Source organism: Lynx canadensis, chromosome C2 (assembly GCF_007474595.2).
Source record: "Lynx canadensis isolate LIC74 chromosome C2, mLynCan4.pri.v2, whole genome shotgun sequence".
NCBI classification, from domain to species: Eukaryota; Metazoa; Chordata; class Mammalia; order Carnivora; family Felidae; genus Lynx; species Lynx canadensis.
In genome coordinates, this window is record NC_044311.2 from 6,570,186 (window position 1) to 6,592,410 (window position 22,225).

General features: G+C 58.3%; 1 protein-coding gene across 8 annotated transcripts in view; it reads right to left on the bottom strand.

Moving 5' to 3' along the window:
- Nucleotides 1-19,753, bottom strand: part of SCN5A (sodium voltage-gated channel alpha subunit 5) — a 94,183-nt gene extending 74,430 nt beyond the window's left edge. For 7 of the 8 annotated variants that reach the window (XM_030329652.1, XM_030329646.1, XM_030329650.1 and 4 more), the window contains exons 1-2: nucleotides 4,377-4,649; nucleotides 1,514-1,632 (exon numbers count right to left, since the gene is read on the bottom strand). In XM_030329652.1, coding sequence (XP_030185512.1) covers nucleotides 1,514-1,632; nucleotides 4,377-4,649 — 392 coding nt within the window. Of the gene's footprint in view, nucleotides 1-1,513; nucleotides 1,633-4,376; nucleotides 4,692-19,689 lie in introns of those variants that run through there. The other variant, XM_030329645.1, reaches the window with a different exon arrangement.
- Nucleotides 19,754-22,225: the final 2,472 nt, after the last annotated feature.

Consider the following 22,225-nt stretch of genomic DNA (forward strand, 5'->3'; position numbering starts at 1 on the left):
GGGCCAAGCACAGAGTCTTATTCAGCTCCCTACACCCCGGTGCCCAGCAGAGTGCCCGGGCATCTACGGGGCGTTTAGAAGCAGTGGGCAGAACGGCTCAAAACTCAATCTCGAGCTCCTGGCACCTCGCTTTGAAGGGCAGGCGGTCCCCGGAATGTGGCCCCTCCCCCACGGCGTCTGTCCACCCTGGAGACCACCCTGCAGTTGCCACAGCCGCGGCTGGGGCTGCGGGTGAGACTCTCCCTGGACACACACAGGTCTCTGGAGCCCTGTGAGAAAGGCAGGAGCCGGCGGGAGGAGGGGAGAGCGCGGCTGCGTGCAGAGAGCAAATCTGGCAAAGCGCCCCTCGGCTGAACCCCTGGGGTGAGGCTCAGGCACACCTGGGCAGCAAGTGGAGCCAGGAAGCAGCACCCTTCATCCCCGCCTGGGCAGGAGAAGCCCCTGAGCTGTCCGCCTCTCAGCGGACACGGGGCAGGGTGTTTTCCCGAAGCCTCCTGCCCTGCCCAGAGGTGAACGGGTCTTTGCCTTGGCCTCAGAAAAGGTCCATCCAGAGTGGGGAACGGAGGGGGGCCCTCGGGGAGGGCTATTGGGCCCGCCTGCCACACCCACGACTCATCGCACCACCGCAGAGCCCAGCGGCCCTGATTCGATTAACAGCCCAGCCAGCTGCCAGCCCGAGGAAGGCTGCCCAGGCGGGCGCACTGAGCCGCAGATGCCTCCGTCTGCATCCGGACCCCCGCCTGCCCGCCTCCCCGCCTCCCCATCTGTGGGGCCCCTTTTCCGAAGTCCGCAGAACCGCCGCGATTGGGTGCCAGCGCCCCGTCCCACGTCCCACGTCCCACGCGGCGGAACGAGGCCCCCCTGGGGCCCAAAGGCCAGTCCCGTCCCTTATTACACTGCAGCAGTCCCAGAGCGCTCCTCCACAGCCGGCAGCTTTTTTAGGCTGCGGTTTATATAATTTAACGCTAACCGGAGTTCTTTGAGATAACTCTGAAACTGCAAACATTTTGTCAACACCTAATCAAAAAGCAAGTGTCGCCTCCCTCGAAGGATGCCCACGTGTGACTGCACCAGAGGCCTCTTTACCAGGAAGCGGTTTCTCCTTGGCTGAGCCCCGGTGACCTGCTGCAAGGGGGTGGGGAGGCAGCGGGAGGGGACTTTGGAGCCAATATCGGAGTCAGGGGACCCTGACAGGCCTGTGTCTTCTTAGTAGGATCCCTACTAAGGATCCCTTAGTAGCTCGGCTTCCAGGACGTTTCTCTCCTGAAGAAGCAGGGTTTCCCAAACTTCCCCGTGCCCGAGAATCCCCTGGGAGGTTGTTGAAACGCAGAGGCTTACTTGGCAGGTGTGGGGTGGGGCCCAAGAGCCTGCCCATCCAACCGGCCACCAGGTGATGACTGTGCTGCCTGGGCCCTCGGGACGGGGACGGCCCTGCTCTCAGCCTTAAACACCCTGCCCACCTCCTCGTGGGGCCCAGAGAAGATGCACAGCACGGACCGACTGCAAAGGATATGAATGAACCAGAATCTTCACAGCCGCTCTCCGGATAGGGTGGAAGGGACTGAGGACATACAAGGCATTCGTGGCACTGAACCGGAAGATGGTCTTGCCTTTATTCAGCACGATGAAGGTCTGTGAACAGAGAGGGGTTTTAGGTTGGGGCGGTGGCCCCTCGGCCCTTGTGGAGAGAGGATTCTGGGGGGCAGGTGTCGGCTCAGAGCCCTAGAACCCTGGCTAAGGGGTGGGGTGGGAGAAAAAGAGGGACTGAGAGAGGGGGAGGGGGAGGAAGGAAGGCAGCTGGTGTGTTTGGCAGGTCAATGGGCCCTCACGGTGTTGCCCACGGCTGCAGTGGGATCAGGTCAAGTTTAGGGGAACGCCAGGTTGGCAAAATTACGTTTCAAAATTACGGCCCTAACAGGAAGAGGCCTCGCATGCGCCCAGCCGAGCTGTTATCACAGCAGAGGCCAGGATCTGGCCAGGATCAGCTCCTTCCCCTTCCCCCTGCCGACCCCTCCCTGCCCGCTGGGGCCACGGGGACTGATGAGGGAGCTGGTCCTCGAGAAGACTGTAACAGGTGAGGAGCAGGGATGGCAAAACGCAGACCCCAGCCCTGAGGCCCTGTCTCCTTGAGTCCAGGACAGGTGTCAGCCCTGCAGCCCCCACCAGAGGAGATGACCGATGACCTAGCGTCTCCCCCCACTGGGGGGGGGGTGTCTTTTTTTTTTTAAGTTTGTTTGTTTATTCATTTATTTATCTATTGTGTGTGTGCATGCACACACGAGTTGGGGAGGGGCAGAGAGTGAGGGAGACAGAGGATCCCAAGCAGGCTCCTTGCCATCAGCATAGAGTTGGACTCAGGGCTCGATCCCACACACCATGAGATCAAGATTTGAGCTGAAATCAAGAGTCAGACACTCAACCAACTGAGCCACCCAGGCGCCCCTCTTTTTTTTTTTTTTTTTTTAGTAGGCCTCACACCCAGCACAGAGTCCACTGTGGGGCTTGAACTCACAACCCTGACATCAAGACCTGAGCTGAGATCAAGAGTTGGACATTTAACTGACTGAGCCACCCGGGTGTCCCCCTCCCCGGGGTGGGGGGGGGTCTTGAGCAGCCGAAGGCGGACCCTCTCTGCAGGCTTCCAGAAGACACTGTCCACACAGCACCGTGGGATGTGGGAGTGGACAGGAGGTGCTGGAGGCTAAGCCACGTGCAGATACAGCCCTCGAGGACAGCAGCGCACCCCCCCTTCCCCGCCCCCCCGCCCCGCCGCCACCCAGGCTAAGCCCGGCACAGCTGAGGTGGCTCAGGGGTTGTGCTTCTGCGAAGGTTGAGCTGGTGAGACAAAGTTCTATTTAATCTGAGCTGGAAAGATAAGCTGACTGGATGTGTCAGGACAAAAAGTTCTGCTGTGGTACCTGTGTCACCCCTCGGGACTTCAGGCAGTGTGGCCAGGGGGCAGCAAGGAGAGACAGAAGGTTAGAGGCCACAGTCGGACCCAGGCCATGGTTCAAGTATTCCTGATCACAGGGATGGAAGCCAGTGTCCCCGGCCGCTTCCAGCCTCAACTCTTACCCGCCCCCCAAAGCCCAGCCCAGTCTCCCCTCCATCCTCAGTCGGGTCCTCCTGCCACGGTTCCCGCCTGTCCCAGCTGACTCCCACCTAACTGCCGCTCTCATTTGCCACTGAGACCTAGACTGGCCAGCAGCTCTGGCCTCACCCTAATTCTTACCTCCCGCTCTGGCCAACTGGGACCTAGGCCCACCTACCCTGACGGATCCCAGCTTCCAGCCTTACTCTGAGCCCAACTGTCGCCCCAGCCTTCGACCTCAACCTCACCTGTGTCACTTGAACCAGGGGCAAGTGCCAGCAGGTGCAAGGTGTCTTCTCTCGCTGCGCATGTCGACTGGGTGGGCTCTCCCTTTACCCATTGACCCGCACACCCACTCACATCACACATGGAGACAACTGTGCAGCACACCCACCCTCAGGCTCCTGGTCTCTTAAATGCAGTCTCATGGCACGGTTACACACACACACACACACACACACACACACAGGCACCTGGTGACACAGACACACAGGACTTACACTGCCGTATGCTCATACTTGCCCTGTGAATACCGACTCTGTCTGGCCTCCAGCCACCTTCTTCCTTAGGACCTGGCCGTCTGGGGAAAGGCCTCCACCAAATGTCTGCTGGCGGTCTGAGAGGTGAGGCCGGGGCAGGGTACCCAGATGGGGGGAATTCACCTCTTGGGTGCAAATCCTTACTGGGAGGAAGCCTGAGTCACCCTTCCCGGTGGACAAAAGCCACCTCCCCGCCCCACACCCAGGGGGACAATGGCAGAGTAAGCTCCCTCCCCACCCCTCTCGGATGTCCCACCGGCCCTCACAGTCCCCGTTGCCAGCCTGCGAGGCCCAGGAGCCACTGCCTCGGCCCCCAGCCTGAGCTGCCCGGGCACGGCCAACGCCTGGCAAACCCTCCCGCCAGAGCGTGCGGGCCACAGGGTGTCCTTAGTAGGAGAGGGGACCACGTGCTGTGCGCTGGGACCCAAGACGGGGAGGAGTCTGCCAGAGGGGGAAGTCTAAGCACAGATGACTTCCAGAATAGGGCACTCCACAAGGAGGCAAGACAACCGCGGCTCTGCCCGCTCCTTCCCTTCTAACACCAAACCGTATCAGGCTGCGTCATTCTGGCTTTTATTCCGGAATAAAATTCAGATGATCGGAATATAGATCACCAGTGACTCACTCCCTCGAAGCCCGGGGAGCCTACCCCGAACGCAGCCCCACGTGGAGGCGAGGCCCTCTCCCTATCTGCTGTCGACAGGGAGCCGCAGGAAGGCGTGGGCACGGAGGCGGGCGGCCGTCACCTTTTGGGTGCTGTAGAAGGGGTCCAGGTCCTCCAGGGGCTCCCCGATCAGCTCTCGGGGCGGGTTGCCGTAGAGATCCGGCAGCTTTCTGGAGGCCTGCAGGTCCAGCTGGGGCCGGGGAGCCTCCTCCTCGGGCAGCCCTTCCCGGCTCTCCTGCGAGGCGGCCGAGCCCCGGGCTTGCTTCTCCGCCATGCGCTTCTCGATGGCCGCCAGGGACTCCCGGGTGAACCTGCGGAAGCTGCCGGTGCCCCGAGGTAACAGGAAGTGTGCCATCTTCTCATCCTGCTTCTGGGGCCCAGGCGGTCCTCGCGTGGCCTGTGGGGAAGCCAGGAGACACAGACGCGGCGCCTGATGCTGTGCCCGGACCCAGGGGGCGGGGAGGGGAGGACGAGGTTGGCGGGCAGGGTCCTGGGCGCAGCTCCCAACCTCTCCAGAGACACACCTGGCCGACCCTGGCCTGGGTAAACCCCGTGTCCTCCGGGCTGTGGGCTCCGCGTGGGGACCCGCGGGACAGTCCCTTTCCCATCCCAGGGGGCACGCTTGATGGCAAGCAGGCAAGAGTGGCTGCCTCGCCGAAGCCCTTTGCTCTGCCCCGCTCGACACAAAAGGGAGCCCTTGCACCTGCTGCTTCCTTACCCGAGCCTACTGAGATACTTCCCACCAAGGTGCTGACACGCTCTGGACTAGGAGGGACGCTCCCTAGGGCAGGGATGGGGCCTGTCATCTTTTTATCGCAGGTCTGTGGCTGGGCTGGTCCTGAACAAGCGAGTGATGGAGGGAATCATGAAGAACACATAGGTGAGGGAAGGGCACGAGAAGGTACCCTGTGCCATCCCTCCTCTCAAGCTTGTCCCTTCTATAGGGACCCCTGGGGCCCTGTGGAGGGTGATCACAGGCCTCCTGGGCCAATGCCCAAACTCTGGGTCTCTTTTCCAGGCAGACGCAGCCTGGGTGCTGGGGCCAAAGGGTGGGGGCTGCCCTGTCTCCCCACAGCACCACGCGCCTGCAGGGGAAGGCTGCCCAGACTTCTCCTGGGGCACGGGGGTGCCAACCTCTGGTAACTGAAGGGGCATCTGTGTCTGCCGAATGAGATGCAGGCAAATCCCACGGGTTTCTGGAAACAGCAGGGTAACAGTCATGTAGGTGCTGGCCCCCTGGTGTATACGGCTGCAGCAGAGGATCCCCGCCCCCCGAGATCCCCAGGGGGAGCATTTTTCCAAAGATGGGAAACTCAGATGGAGCATCTCAGGCTCCTCACACCTCCCCACCTGCTCCCTTCCTCCCATATCTGAACAAGTGACAGCAGAAGCGGACAACAGTGACCACCATCCACGCGGGTGTCCAACCGGCACACATGTATGATGCCAGACCGGGGGAATGTGGGCCCCAGTGGCCTCAAACGATCCAGGACCTGGTGCGAACAGGCTCTGCCTATGACATGGAGGCCAAAGAATGCGCTCCTGACTGTCCCAGCAAAACAGGATGTGGTAGGCACAGCTCCTGACTGGGACACCACCGGGAAGGGGGAGGCAGTGTCACTAATTACCACATCAAACCCAGGAATGGCCGGGCACCAGCTCAAGAGGGCAGGGTGGACACCTGTTGGAGATCCCTGCCAGGACAGAATCCCTTTCCGCCAACCAAAGGCAGGCTTTGCCTTGATCTCACTCCCGAGAAACATGTCACCAGTGACCCCAGTGATCTGCCGCATCGGCCCTTGCACACAGCCCGCAAAGAGCCCAGGACCAGGCACCGTGATTGCTGGGAGGCAGGCACCTGGCCAGGTGACACGTAAACAGTGAGCAAGCGCTACACAGCCTTCCCCAGGGAAGCGCAGCAAGGAATGTGTGGAGGGAAAGTCAGAGCGGAGGTCCTAGGACCCCGCACCGTAAGAACCACCCCATCCTTTGGTGTCTTGTTCTTCTGTTCCATCCAAGTGAAGTTAAAGGAGCATCCCTGTTAAAAATAGCAAGTGAGGGAGTGGGCTCCCATTTTCTAAAAGCGATCTCTGTGTAGCTTCCATCTTCGAGTGAACAAAGAAAGGTGTCTGTAATACTCATCACCAAAGGTGAATGGTTTTTTTTCCCCTTAGCTGGTAAGAATTTGGGTAATTGTACACTTTCCTTTTTGTACTTTCCTTTAGTGCTTGAATTAGTTAGGATGATCTTGTATTATGTTCACAAAAGCCATAAAGTCATCAGTCTTTCTTTTAAAAAAGGTGGGGGGGGCAGGAGAAAGAAAGAAAGAAAAAAAAAAAGCCAGCCTGGATGACAACAGCCCTTTGCAGGGCAATTCTCTCCACCATCAGCAATCACCAGTCAAGGAAATCAGGAAGTCTCCTCTTTGACTTGGAAGTATTTCCTAAAAATAGTGTTCTCTGTCTCAACTGTATCCATCTGTGTCCACATGCCTGCAAGGGTTCTGGAGACACGTGTATGCCCACGGACCTACAGAGGCTCACCGGTATATACTGGTGTGTGTGTGTGTGTGTGTGTGTGTGTGTGTGAGAGAGAGAGAGAGAGACAGAGAGACAGAGAGAGAGACAGAGAGTGTGTGCATGCACGCACAAGCTGACACCTGCATATACGTCTGTTCCCGTAAAGGTGTTTTTAAAACGCGTATTGAAATCGATGATTCGCGCAGATCGGGGCGCGTCTCCTAAGTGTACAGGTGGATGAATGTCTGTAAACCAAACAAACCTGGTAACAGCACCCAGGTCAAGAAAAATAATTGTCTCCGGTCCCCCAGACTCAGATTCCCCTCGGGTCACTACCTCCCTGGTCGGGGCGACCACTCTTCCGACCTGCTGACACCAGACACACCTTTGTTCGTCTATGGAAAGAGTTCGGGAAAGAGTTCGGGGCAGGGGAAACGACGACACCTCATCCTCACTAACTTCTCACTGCAATTAAGCACCTCCCTCAATTATGAATGTAGGCAGCAAAACGATAGCGTGAGCGGTACCTGTGACCAGCAGAAGCTTGCAGATCTTTCCCGGACCCATGACAGGTGCCGCAAGCATCTCAAATATCATGAACGCTTATCGATACTTCAAAATTACAATGCTTATTAGACCCACTGCTAGATCTTATTGTTTAACACGTTCATAAAGCAGCGCTGACTATGGGGGCCTGGGTCTTAGGAAGGGTCTTGTCCCAGGAAGTCTGGGAAGTCTGTGGTTTCTGAAACCAGATTCCAGATGAAGTTCCCTGCCAGCGCGCCCCCCCCAACCCCCCCCCCCCCCCAGCCAGGCAGCCTCAGGTTCCAAAGTAAACCAGTCAAGAGTGTCCTTTGTCTCTGGCCCCCGCAGGCGGTGCGTGGTGGGTGGGCAGGATGGATCTGTTTTCTCTCTTGTTCTTCCCTTGCCTGCACCTGGCTTTGGCCTTGCCCTTCCTTCAGCAGCTCAGGGCCCACGCCCCGCCGGTGGCCGAGACCCGCTGGGCCCTGGCTGCAAGGATTCCGGTGAAGCCAAGGTAAGGAGGGGTTGGGGGTGGGCCAAGGACGCTCCAGGCTCAGGCCCGGCTATAGCCTTCGGGCCTGGGAGGTCAGGCCCCTGGCTTTGCAGGGAGGCCCCACCTCTGGCTGGGAGGAGCAGGGGGCCTCTGTCTTGCACAGCTCCAGCGTGTGGGGGAGCCCAGACCTGGTTTCATTCCAAGAGCATGCTCTCTGGAAGCAGCACGCCCGTGACTCTCCCCTCGTCCCGGACAGCTTGTCTGTCCGCTCCCTGGAAAGGCTGGAAAGGCTTCTCCCAGCCGATCACCCTTCCCAGCCCACTTGCCCCTGTTCTGTCAGCTTCACTCAAGCTCAAGGGGCCCCCGACTCCATCCTCTCTCAAGTTTATCAGTTTCTGGTTACTGGGGGCATCTCTCCCAAAGTGCTGCTGGCCCCCGAGACTTCACGGAAGCAGACCGTGACCCTCCTTCTCAAATCGGTTCCTCCTGATCCCTTCCTCTGACCTGGGCTACACCCCTGAACCCTCACCAAACATCCCCGCCTCCTTTCCCACCGCCGCTGCCCAGGGACAGGCCTCCTCACCCGGCTGGCACTGTGCTGACACCACGGCCACTGGCCTCCTCCTTCTTTCCTTCCATCCTTTACATGCAGCTCCATCACTCCCTGGCTCAGACATTCCCAAACACTGTCCCCTGCCCCGTGCGATGGCAGGGCCACCCTGAAGGCTCTCCTCACCGACCCACCTCCTCCAGGACCCCCTCTGTGACTGCCCACGCACGCTGACCTCCCTCCTCTGGGTACCCTGCCCTTCCCCGCTTCCTGGCCTCGGCTGTTCTCTGATGGTCCCTGGGGTGAGTCTGATTTCACCCAACAGCCTGAAAACCCCTTCTTAGGGAAGGGCTGGGCCCCCCTCCTCTGAGTCGCTGGCCTATACATACCAGTATTCACAACAGGGTGAGGGTGCCGTGGGGGAGAACAGCCAGCGTCCACACCAGAAACTGGACCCTTCTGGACTTGTCTCTTATTTTTTGTCTCTTCGGGCGGCCTTCCTGAAGGAAGATTTTCCTGAACGTATGGGGCACAGAGCTGGTGCTCAATTCCCGGTGGTCACAATGCCATGACGTGGAACTCGACAGGGTGCAGCCGTGGGTACTGTCCAGGGTTGGGGACTGATGCTCTGGACCTCCCTGGTTTCAGCACTAAGGTTTCTGCATCCTGAGATGCGATACCCTTTGGTCCCGGACAAACCAGAATGGTCGGTCACCTGACAGGTAAAGAGGGACCGGACTCCAGCCCAACCTCTCCTTGTGGTGCCTTCCTGCCTGTTCCGCTCCCGGATCCCAAGGCAGGCATGCTCCAGCATCCTGAGTCACCTCTGGCATTTTGGTCGCCTTGGAATCAGAGCCTCTGGAACACAACATGCAAAGAATATTCTTTGCCATGTAAATTTATGCAAGGCGCTCCGTGGAAGTGGTTCCCAGGCTTCCTAGAAAATCTCTACCGGCTTCCTCTGCTCTGTGCTCCTCCCTCCCACCCTGCAGGCTCGGGCAACTTGTGCCCTTGCCCCATGGCCCTGCTTTCCACTGCCCCTCAGTCCTAAAGCAAGAAGCTCAGGGAGACCGTGTGGGTGCTCAGGAAGCCAAGGCTCACTCCCCACAGGTGGAGGAGAGGGCACCAGGAGCGAATTCATATCTTCCTTGAGGAAAACAAGTTAAAACTAATCAACACCTCAACGCATAGAATCCTTTTATCAACTGAGTGATTCAGTGAACATTTAAGCAGCACCCACTGTGTGCATGGTCCTACAAATGACTTCCTAGAGTACTTTTCTGCCCAAGGTGATGGATCCTAAATCAACAGGTCATGATGGGAAAATGAGTCCGAGCCATCCGCAATGCCACTCGGTGGCTTCTAAGGAAATTTCCACTTAGCCTTGCTGAGATTAGCAAGGAAGCGATGCCCTGGGCCAGAGAGCCGGGCCCTGTGCCCAACTCCGCTTCCACCTTTGGCTCCCCCGCTTCCCTCTCTGGAAGATTCCCTGTTTCTGTTCTGCCTCTGCCTTCGGCTGTGTCCTGAGCTCCCCAAGCACAGTCCGGCCCAGCAGAGATGCCTCGAAGGGCCTGGTGAATGAATGAATGAGTGAATGAGCGCCAGATTAACCCTCCTATTGCCCGGCCACTAGCCCACACGGTGAGCTTGGACAGCATCAGAACGCCCCCTTTTTCTGGACCTTAGTTTCCTCAACCATGAGCTGGGTGGGCCATGCCAGCAGTATCACGTGCTCATGATACGTCTGAGACGGCTCTAAGTGCTGCTGTGGGTCACCTTTCATCCCTGCAACAATCCCAGGAAGAGGGGAGGTTATTATCTCCGTTACACAAAGGGAAATCTGATGCTTGCAGGTCAAGTGAGCGAGCCCCACTCTGTGCGAAGCCAGGCCTGACCAAGGTCCTACCTCGTCTCCCACCTCTGATGGCACAGAGGGTGGGGAGGAAAGGGCAAGGTCTACCGTGGGTGGGGCATGTCTGTGATCCCCACTACAGAGCTAGGAGTCCCTGGCTTAGTCCCTGTTGGCCTCCTCTGGCTGGCCAACCTGTCTGTGCCCACGCGTGGGCAGATGCTCCCAGGGAGCCCTGGCCGATTTCTGCCCATGCCCAGAGAGTCAGCAGTTCCTTCGTCGGAAGCGATTCCTTAGCAGTTTCTCTCTCCAGCTCCGGCCCTGTCCAATTGCCCTGTCCAACAGGGTGGCCACCCAGCCCCCATGGCACGGAGCACGTGGAATGTGGCTCGTGCCCATCGAGATGTGCTGTTGTTCGCTCCACACCGACTCTGAAGGCTTAGTACGGTCAAGAATGTCAACGGTCCCATCATTAACTTTTAAACGTGGATTACGATTTACACAGACGATATTTTGGATATACTGGGTTAAGTAAAATATGTTCAAATTAACTTCACTTGCTACTTTTGACTTTTTAAAATGTGGCTACTAGAACATTTCACATTGCATATGTGACTTGCGGTTGTAGTTCATGTTACATCTCCACTGATGGCGTGACCACGGTGTCCCGGCCACCAGGCTCTAAACCCTTACAGAACTCCACCCGCTTTGGGCTGGGCCTCAGGCTAGCTGGGGGTGGGGGAGGGGAGGGACAGGGAGGGGGTAGGGATGGGCTGAAGGACAGTTGTCCTCCTCCGCAGACCAGAAAGTGGCCACCCCGGTTTGTGGCAGTGGCTGTGGGTGGTTGGGAGGGAGGTGGGGGACAGGGGGGAAGTGGGAGGGGTCTACAGCATCCCTCCTGCCCAGGCAATTATCTGCACAGTCCTGGCGCTCCCAGGGTACCAGCTTGGACAAAGGCTCAGCGGGGGTGCCAGCTGGTGCTCGTGGCCTGTGCATTCAGGTCCTTGCTCCCGGATCAAAGGCACATTGGCATGTCCTTGTGCAGGGCCTCAGCTAACCGGCTCCCTGCAGGCTCCACTCCTTTGAGGCTGCACACGCATTAACTCTGTCTAGTCCGAGCCCTATCTCTGGGGAGGGGGTGAGGATCCTGAGGGGGCTTTCCTTCTCTAGTCCCTATCCCAGCCCCCAGCAATCTGGGGAAGTCCTGCAGAATCCCCCCCACCCATCCCTCCCGTTGGCGAACACGCCCACCCCAGAAGCTGGGGATGCCCTCATTTACATTCATTTGCATCTCATTTATTCCAACACTCAGGCTGAAGCCGAGGCTAATTCAGCTGACAGGAAAACCCCACCCGCTTGCTCTGCGAGTGTTTCCCCAGGCAGGATGAAATGGGGTCCCTGAGACCGGGGTGGGGGGGGGGGCTCTCCGGAGTGGGCGCTGAAGGGAGAGCTGGAATGGGGGCGGGGCACCTTTGGCTTGAGCCCTGGATTCAGCCAAAGCCCCTGTTTTTTCAAACTCCTCCTTCCCCACAGTACGGACAGGGCCCACCGGGCTTGGAAGCGGTTCATTCATCTCGGGGTCAGTGGTGTTCCCAGTGCCAGGTCAGGAGAACTGCAAACTTCCCAGGTCATTCAGGGGCCCCTCCACAGGGCACACGACATCCTCTCCCCCCCCCCCCCCCCCCCAAGCCCGAGTCTGCCTTGTAATCCTGTTCACTGCTCCATGCACGGGGATCTATAACGTTGTGCCAGGAGGCACTGAGCTGTTAGTCAAGGCCCAGGGCTGCCTAGAGGCCCTGGGTCTCCAGGGTGGGGACCTGAATGATCCACGATGCGACCACAGAACTCAGAAGTCAGAGAGCTGGCTCGGTCAACCAGGGCACTTCTGCCCCAGGCCCTGGACCATCTATACCCATGCATCTACACACAGTTGGGCCAGAAAGGTGCCCACCTATGGCCTGGGAATCACCTGGAGGGCACACAGGTGCCCAAGAGACAGCAATCAGCATCCTAAGCCTCTTTCTAGCACCATTTCTTCCAACTCATTTTGCTCAATACCTGGGCTTAAAAAAAAAAAAAAAAAAAGCCTTCGTGCACCGATGTCATGGCAACCGAGGCATTTATGGAGCACCTACTGTGTGCACTGAGGGAGACAGAAGTTCCCCCAGTGAAACCTGGGGAGCGTAGGGTCCCTTACTCCTCAGAGATAAGGCAGTCCACCCACAGATACACAAAATCTATGCCACAAAAGTGTCTGTTGACACAGTATGGATGTGCAATCCTTTTGCCTTAATACTCTGAAATTGAGGTGTAATATACAAACAAGAAAATGCACAGATTTTAGATGCTATAGGTGAACGACTTTTAACAAATCTATATACTTGTGTAACTACCCCCTCCACTCCCCAGGTAAGATCCTAAACATTCCCATCACCGCAGAGAGCTCCCTAAGGTCCCTTTCCGGTCAACTTCTCTGATTTCTATCAGCACAGATTAGTTTTGCCTGTTCTAGAACTTCACATATATAGAAGCCCACTGTATGGGCTGTTGGCATTGAATGTTCTTGCTCGACATAATGCTTCTGAGATTTTTACTGTGTATTTGTTGGTGACTGCCGTCTAAGTCATCTAAGTTCCCTTGGCAATGCACAGCGACCATAAGTGACCCATCTGGGGACAAGCCCTTCAGAAACAACTCAATCATAAAAGGCAAGGGCTGGAAAGGCCTCAAAGTCCAGCTATCTCTGGGGACGGCCGCCCCCGGGGGATCCTTAGGGAGTATTTTTCTCTCCTTCCCTCAGACATTTCCTGAAACAGAAACTCAGCAATTATACATCTAACAGGCACCCAGCTCAGCAAGCGAGTGGGGGCTTTCCCTGGGTTTCCAGTTTTGTTAGCAACTAGCTGTCGCTTTATTTAACTGGCAGTCTGTGCCTCATCCAAGCCCACCACGGTGGGGGTGGTGGCTGGGTTGGCACTGCAAATGGCCAGCTGACCTCCCGGGCCTTCTTTCGCTCAAGTCTGGCTGTGGCGGGCAGGCCTCTGTCCCTCTGCCTCCCTGCACCCCCACACCAGCTGGGTGTCCCTTAGTCGGAGGATGGGAGAATGGGTTGAAGGGCCTGGATTCTTCCCGGGGATGGGCCCCGAAGCAGGCAGCAGGGCTGGGCAGCAGAGGGCAGGCACTCTGGCTCTGAGGAGCTCTTTGGACCACTTTCCTGCTATGGGCCCAGGTCGATGAGGCTGGGGCTCTGATGGCCACACAGCAAGTATTGATGGGGCTGGGCTGGTCCCTCCCGTGGCCTGATTTCCAGCCCCCCCACCCCCCGCCCGTCTTAGATCTCCCAGCCTGGCCAGATGGAGGGACAGCTAATGTAGCCCGAGAACTGAAATCAGTGCTTCTAGCCAAACCTCTCCCTGCCCTGCCATCCCTTTGAACACTGCCTCTGGAGTCAGGCCCTTCCTTCACACAGGACTTCGAGGAATCAATACCCGCCAGAAAGGCATTTACCATCCTTTAATGCCAGGAAGAGCCTTTCTACCCTTCAAAATCCATTCCCAGAAAGCACGGGGACTGCCCGGGCCAGGCCTGGGTGGGGCGAGGGAGACAGGGGCCCAGGCCTAGCGCCGCCCCAATGCCTGTGTGACCTTGAGCCTACGGGCTGACCCGCACTGGCCCTCGGCCTCCAGGGCTGCAAGGACGGGACAGGCCCCTGGAGATGACACCAGCGGGATCTCCAAGCAGGTGAGGGACCTTCCGGCGCCCACACAACTGCCACAAGAGCACCTCTATCCTGTTCTTTCACTCCCTTAACACCCCCGTGTTGGGGGGCGGGGGGAGGTGCGGCTTCCCACGGCCTCCCTGGAGACTTGGTCAGAAGGCGAAACGGAGGAGGAAGAACCGAACTCCAGCCCCAGAGCACACACGTTTGCTTCTCAGAACAGGCCCGCAAGCACAGCCTGCTTTCACCTCTCCAAACTCTGTGCCTCCGCCTCAGCTGGACTCTAATCCCACCTCTTCCAGGCGCCCTCCCCTGGCTGCTCTGGGCCACACTGACCTCCACCGGGGAGGCTGAGCCCCCAGCCCCAACCACGCGTTTCCTCTGCCCTGAGCAGCCTTCTCTCTGGCCCTGGGGGTGAACCTGCCAGGCCCCGAGGGTCTTCGGTATCCTTTTCTGCCCATCCAGAGTAGTAAAAGTGAGGAACGGACAAGAGACATTCGCAGAACTGTCCCACCAGACTCTAGCTTCAACAACCAGTACATTTTCTGTTGGGCTTGGGGCACACCAGATACTCCTCCAGGAAATGAAGCTGGTGGTGGGGCTGTGATTCTGCAGGGTGGGGTGAGGGTGGCCTGGCAGGGGAGGTGACACAAGTTTCAAAGAGTCCATGAGTCACATGGCCCCAGTGCTGTGCCAGCCATGGGGCTTGCTCCTGAGGAGACTGCTCCTGGGCTCCCTCCCCCATTTTAGGGTCCCAGGCCCCAAGAATTGACGTGGAGGCTCTATAAATAGCACCCATTCCATATTGATCATCTTAAAAAGACACGGTATGTTCTAGGCCCACAAAGAGAAGAGTTGTGTCTAAAAATAGTCTCGTCCCCAGGAACCACTGCCAGTCCCAGGCAGTGGTATAACCCGTGCGTATCAGAAGGGGGCAGATGATGGAAAGGGTGGGGGTCAGAAACTGAGGCATCAAACTCCACCTCATTATCTCTATTCTGGCCACCTAAGCCACCCATGCCTCAGGAGCCTGTCACTGCCTCAGGGCCTTTGCACATGCAGTTCCCTCTTTATAAGATATTCTTTCTCCAGATGTCCTCTGGATTGGTTCTTTCTTGTTATTCAGGTCTCAGTTCAATCACCTCCTTCAAGAGGCCTTCCCTGACCAGCCAGTCTAGGGTCACTCTTGTCTCTCCATCACGTCATCCTGTTTTACTTCCTTCATAGTCCTGATCATGATCTAAAATTATCTTCTGTATCTATTTGTTAGGTGGTATCCAGACTGTCTTTCCCCAGGAGCAGGTAAACTCCATGAGAGCAGTTATTGTGTCTGAATTGTGCACCTTCTAGAATCTTCCATGGCACAGAGCAGGTCCTGAATGTCCTATCCAGGCTCTCCCCAACCACCTCAGGCTGAACTCTGCCTCAGACCTCCACCTCAGGCCAGTCTGGGCTGGCAGAAGAGAGTGGGCATCCAGTCCCGGCTTCCTCTGTAGCCGCCCCCCCCCCCATGCCTGCTCTGCTCCCTGCAACGTCCAGCCTCTCTCCATAGGCTGCCCCTGGCTTCACCCCTTCTCCTCTCTCTGCTTCCTTTGTAGAGTTTGCCACGGGAGTTTTACGCTAGCCCCCCTACTCCTGGGTACCTGCTCCATACAACCTCATCGTGTCCCCAGATACTGCTTTCTGGAACACCTTTCTCTCCTCACAGCAAGATTTCCTTCTCCTTCGTGCCCCCCACCCCCAGGAGGAACCACAGCTCCTGCCCGCAAAATCCCCCTCTGAGAGCAACTGAGGCCCCATGGGCACAACATCAATGCAGAGACCTCTGGCCCCTCCCTGTGAGGAAAAGGTATTTTTCCCTATAAGCACTGCCCGTGGGTGCACCGCATGAACACACATGCCTAGAGTCCACTTCAGGCTCTCCCCACACCCCCCCCCCCCACCTTGACCCACCCCCGGCCAGCTCCCCTCTATCTCTTCCCTCCCTCTTAAACCATCAAACTCTTGCAGAGAGCTGTCTAACACATGCTGTCTCCACTTCCTCACCTCATGCTCATTCCTGGATCTACTCCAAACTAGCTCCTACCCTCACTGATTCATTCATTCATTCATTCATTCATTCACTCATTCAACAACTGTCCGGCTGCGCTGGGCACCACATTCTGTAGGTGTTAAGGAAGTTTCTGTTGCCAAGGTCACGGGCACCCTTACTGTTGCTCAATCTAACAGACACTCGTTTTGAAATTATGCATTCTTTTTGATCTATCCATGAACTTCTCAGAATGCGAAGGATTCTTCACTCTTCGGCAGAAGGAAACGGAAGACACCCCTTCCTCCAGGACGGGCTCCCTCCTTGCTTTCTGTGACACCTCCCACTCCTGGCCTGCCTCCCACCCTCGGACTGCTCCTTCTCAGGCTCCTCTGCAGACTTCTCCGGCCTTGACTGTTGGACCGCCCCCACCCTGTTGTGTTGCACCCTCTATCCCACATTAGGATCACCAGGGTGCTTTCAACATTTCTGGTGCCAGATGGATTAGAACCTCTGGGGGTGGAGCCTGGGCATTTTTTTTTTTTTCAATTTTAAAACGCTTTCCGAGAGACGCTAACATCGCCAGGGTTGAGAACCTCTGGTCTGCACTCTTGCTGGACAGTCTAATTCACTGCCATGGCTCCCATGGCCGGCCTCTGCAGATGATTCCAAGTTTCCGCCGCCAGCCCAGCTCTCCTGCCTGAACGCTGGACTCTCCCCCCCCAAATGACTGCTGGATGTTGGCATCTCTCTCTGGAAGCACCGACGGTTCCAGTCAGAGCCCCGCAACATCCGTCGCTTCTCCTTTGTCCTTTATCAAGCTTGCCAACCTATATACTTCGCTCGCGGTGTGGGAGGGCGGTGGGGAATCTCACTTAATGAGCAATCGAGTTAGGGACGGGAGAAGCGGCGAGTCCCTGAACAGAGAAGAAAGTTGGAACACGACAAGTTCCACCACCTGTGGTAACCTGACTGTTCCTCTCCTTCAACTGAAAGGCTTTTGGTGGCACCCGTGGTCTGCACTAGAGGGGTAGGACAGTCTAGAGCAGATATAGGACACCTGGGTTCAAACCCAAGGCCCGCTTCTTAGTAGATGTGCGACTCATAGATGTGTGAGCAAGTTATTTAACTGTTTCTGGGTCTCCTGTTTCGCCACCTGCAATACTGTCCCTAGTATGGTCCCCCGCCTCCAGGGTTGACGCCAGGATTCAGGGGATGAGCCTTATAAAGTGATTAGTACCATGCCTGGCTGGCAGAAAGCACTCAGTGAATGTTAGCTATTTTTAGTACCATTACTGAGGATAAATTCCCAATTCCTGAGTAGAGCTCACAAGGGCCCCCGTGACTGTGACCTTGGCTTTAGCTTCTGCTCTTCCCTCCCTCACACCATGAGACCCAAACGGGTCGCTGAACTAACAATTGTGTTGTCTCACAAATCGGCACTGGGTAGCTGGTCCTGATGGCTAGACTGTAGCTCCTTCATCTAGAAAACTCCTATGCATCCTTCAAAACCCATGTGGAAGGTTATTTTTGTTAGATAGATAATCTTGACTCTTCCGGCTGGAAGATAATCAGCCCTCTTTCAGGTGAGCAAGGGGACGCACTCCTGTCGTTACACACCTTTCCGATAACCCTCCCATGGGTGAGCGGGAACTAGCCTCCCGTGAGCAGAACGGAGACTGCCCCTGACCTCTGTCCCGGGACGTTCCCAGGACTCCCTTCTTGGGTTGCTGGGGCACCAGCCTCCTCTGCTCCACAACTGTCAGCTGTCTCTGATGCTTCCCACCACTCCGAGCTCAGTCTTCATGCTGAGTGTGAGTCAATCCTGGAACTTTTCCAGAGCAGCTCTGAGCACCACACAGAGACAGGCCAAGCACCTCAGAGGCACAGCAGCTGCCCCCGCCACCCCGGGCTGAATGCTGCTGCTTCTCGGCACTCCAGAGCCCCTTCCCTGTCTGCTCAGATCCTCTTTGGTCAGTCCTAGGTCCTTCTGGCCCCCAGGAAGTGGCTCTCAAGGAATCTTCACCCCAGGTGGTGCGCCAAATTCACTGACTCTCTAGACGACCTTGGGTAAGTCCTTGGCCCACCGTCAGCCTCAGTTGCCCCCTGTACAATGTGGCAGTGATGACAGGATTAGATTGAAACGTCAACGAGGCTCATTTCAGCACAGAGCTGGACCTTCTAGCATGAAATCTCTGTTCCACGGTCTGGCTGTGCCCTGACCCTCCCCTTCCGATGCTCCTGTGACTGAGACATGGTCTCAGCTATCAGCCTGTGTCACCCTCATTCCGCCTTCCCGCCCCATTACCACCCACTCACGTGCACCTGCCCAATTCCAACTGGGAGGAGTTGGGGGCAAGGAGATGGAGTTGAGGACAGCAGTGCCCGGGGCTGGGCTCCCAGTGGCCTGGGCCTCTGCTACTCAGGGTCCCCGTAGACCCTGAGGGCTTTGATGGCAATCAGGGAGAAGGCTGAGGTGCTGCAGCGCGGTGGGGTCATAGGGTGTGTCTGTCTCCACTGAGCTGTCCAGGCTCACGGAGGAAGGTGACGAGGGTCTCAGCAGGAGCTGGGGGGATGGAATGCCGGCCCAGGACCCTAAGAGGAGACGGATCCTGCCCTCCTGGGACTGGTCTCGGGGCTCTCAGGAGAGAAGACTGACTCCTGCCCCAGCCTCAGTCATGGCTTCCTGATTCATCTGTGCACCGGCCTCCAACAGGTGTTTGCAAGGCGGGCCTATGGCCGGGGCCTCGTCGCCAGCATCCCCCCACCACTACCACTCTCCACATCTCTGGCCTCCACCAGGCTAAGCACCACGACTTCCTCCCGGTGCCACCAAAGACGATCAAATAACGCAGAGAATGAGAGCCGCCTCCCTCCCGTCAGGGCGAGTGGATCTGCCCAGGTCAGAGCGAGGAGGGCAGAGAACTCTCGCCATCCCAGCGCACAGAGATCTCCTCTGTTGAGGCCACAAGGAGTTCTTCCCTCCTTCAAGGCACACAGAGACCAGATGCGGCCCCGTTGGGGGCGTCAGAGGGCACAGAGATCTCTTCGTGGTCGGAGCGCGCAGAGAGACAGGACACACATATAAATCTCTGCCCCCTCAGGGCGCAGAGATCTTTCCCAGGTCAGGACGGGCAGAGATCTCGTCCCAGAGAGGATACCCTCAGAGGACGGCTCGGCGGGGCCCAGAGAGAGGGGGTGATTGCCCCCTCCCCCATCCCCAGCCCTGCTCGGTCGGCTCCCCGGCTCTCTGGAACCACACTCACTGCGCGCCTAGTCGCCGCTCGGACCTTGGGGTCTCCGGCCTCGGGGAATCCGGGTCCCAATCCCAGACCCTCCCAGAGCCTGCGCCAGGGTCGGCCGGGAAGCCGGGGCCGCGGCTCCTCCGCCCCCCCCCCCCCCCCCCCGGCCCTCGACAGCGCACCGGGAAACCCGGAAGGAAAGGGAATGAGGAGGGGACGCAAGGCGATTACAGACGCCCCCTCCCCCCCCCCCGGGGGTCCCCTCCAGCCCGGCAGATCTGCACCCTTTCTTCTCCCGCCTCCCAGCCTCGGGGGGCAGCGATGGGGGAGGGAACTGCCGGGCGCCCCCGGGGCAGGGGAGGGGGTGCGCAGGGGCTGGAGGGTCCGACCCTCGGGGCGGAAAGTTGGGCGGCGGCAGGCGGAGGGGGCTCCGGCCGGGCAGGGGCTCCCGGGCGCGGGGGCGCTTCGCTCACCTGCTGGTCCCCCGGCCCGGGCCCCGGGATGGCGGCTTGAGGCTCGGCGCGGACTCGGCTCGGCGCGGGGCTCGGGGCACTGGGCGCAGGCTCAGCGGCCCCGGGGGCGCGATCCCCGCATCCCACGGGCGCCGCCGCCGTCTCGGCTCCGCCGCTCCGCTCGGGCTCCGGGGCTCGGCGGGCGGCGCGGGCTCGGGCTGGGGGCGGGGTCGGGGGCGGGCCCCGCCTGGGCTCGGCCTGGGGCTTGGGGCCCCGGGCTGGCTCCGCCCCAGAGCGACGCGCCCCGGACTCCGCACGTGGCGCTCCGCCCGCTCAGAGGGTGAACCCCTGGGCGCCCGGGGCGCACACCCCCACGCTGACCCGGGGGCGCCCGGCCGCAGCCGCCGCCCACGCGGACACGGACAGGCACAAGCAGACGCGGGCACACGCTGGGGTGCACGCTCACCGACCCGGGGACGCTTCGCCACATGCAGCCACCCACGCGGACGGGGACGGGCACACGGCGGCACGCACCGGCGGGTACACACAGGCATCGCCACCGACCTGGGGACCCTACGAGGGATACTCAGCCCCCTGGACAGGGACGTACCCTGATGCGGCCTCACGACACACGCGGACGCACTGGACACACGCACACCTGCGCAGTGAGAGAGACACGCACCGACACACAGACACCCACATGGACATCGGCAGACACACTCTGACGAACTCAGCGACAGGCGACTCGGAGACGCACATCCCCTGACACGCTGCCGCGGAGGCGCACACGCTCACACGGGGATCACACTGGCCCGCAGAAGCACGGGCAGCACCCAGTTCCGCACGGTACCAGACGCCTGCACCGACACACAGACACACGCAGACCAGAGACAGGGACACAAGCAACAAATAGACACCCACCCATGCTCACGTACGCCCACCTCGTTGGGGCACACGCAGCCTGCACCTCGACACACACACACACACACACACACACACACACTCAAACGTGGGGACACTGAGTTAGACACTGCCTCTCACACACGGACAGAGACTACCCTGCAAACTAGGGCTTGGGCACCCGGGCTGACCCATAGGGACACATGCCCGGGAACACACGCCTTTTTAAAACAAGACAGGCTACGAGATCTTTCCCAAAGGCCAGTAAGATAATTGGAAGGGATGATGCTTTGTCCCGTGCAGTGGCCACTGCCCAGAGCTGTCACAGGAGTGCAGGAGCGCAGACACACGCACACACACACACACACACACACATGCACACACGCACACAGCCTTTGTCTTCTTTATCAGTAGCATTTTACCTTCCTGACTTTAAAGCTGCTCTTGGAGGGCAAAATGGGTCCTGGTGTCTCAGAAAGCACCAAGGTGCTGGGTCTGAGAGTTCAGAGGCTGTGACCTGCCCCTCCACGGGGATATTGGACAGGTCACCCTGAGGCCGTTGTCCCTTTGGGACCTGCGTGTGGGGTTCCAGGTGTCCCCTGGTGCCTTCTATATATACTGAGGAGCTATCTCTGCTTTCAGGACGGCTAGACCAGGGTGGGGGGATCGGTGAGGAAGTCTGTCTGCAGGAAAGTTTAGGACACAGGACACTTTCTGGGCCTGGATTGGGTAGGATGGCTCCTAGCCAGACAGATGAATCACAAACAGCCTGCCGGCTTCTAGCCCCCTGACGGGCCTCAGGTTGGCCAGCATCTCCCACTAGCGGTCAGAGTGGGAAGTGCAGACAGTGTGAATGGCAGCCGGGGGCGCGGGACCCACCGCCTTCCCTGAGCTCTCGCCTCCTACGCGGGAGGAGAGGGCTGTGCAATGCGGGTCCTCCCGAGGTTTTCCACCACCGGCTTCTAGACCCCAGAAGGAAGATCGGAACTTACAAATGGGCATTGGGCCAAGCAGGAGACTGAGCTGGAGCGGAGGCTGCTGGGGCGGGGGGAGGGGGTGGGGGGATCGTTAGAGAGGTCCCTCGCTTCCGCTGCATGGAGCAGAGTGGAGTATTCTGAGTCTTCCTTAGCGCTGGGCATTTGGATGGTGCGCGGGAGAGGTAGGTTAAGGCATGAATCTAGACGCGCCACAGTTGTAAATGAGGGGAGAGAAACCCAGGGGAAGGAGGAATCAGAATTCTGACCTTCTGACCTTCTGACCTTCTGACCTCTGACCATGGAGATTCAGCTAACACATCTAGTGGTCTGAGAGAGCCCACAGGGGGTCAGGAAAGGGCACAGGCCTGGGACCTTCTACAAGGAGCCCTTGCCAAGATCTGGGCGACTTTCTTTTCTTGCCGGGACCCCATTTAATTAAAGCAGGAACATACGGTCAGGAGTCTGAGAACAATCAGTTTTTAAGACTAGTGTTTCCTTATTCCATCCCCCCTCCCCCACTTCTGGTTCAAAAGTTAAGGGCACTGGAGTCGTGCACCGGGTCAAGACTCTTCTCCTGTATTACTTCCTGTTAGTTCTTCCCTTTGCTCCCATCATCACGTCGTTCCCTGGCCCACACAGTTTCCCTCCCTAGTAGAAAAAGGAGATCTGTAAAATGTGTA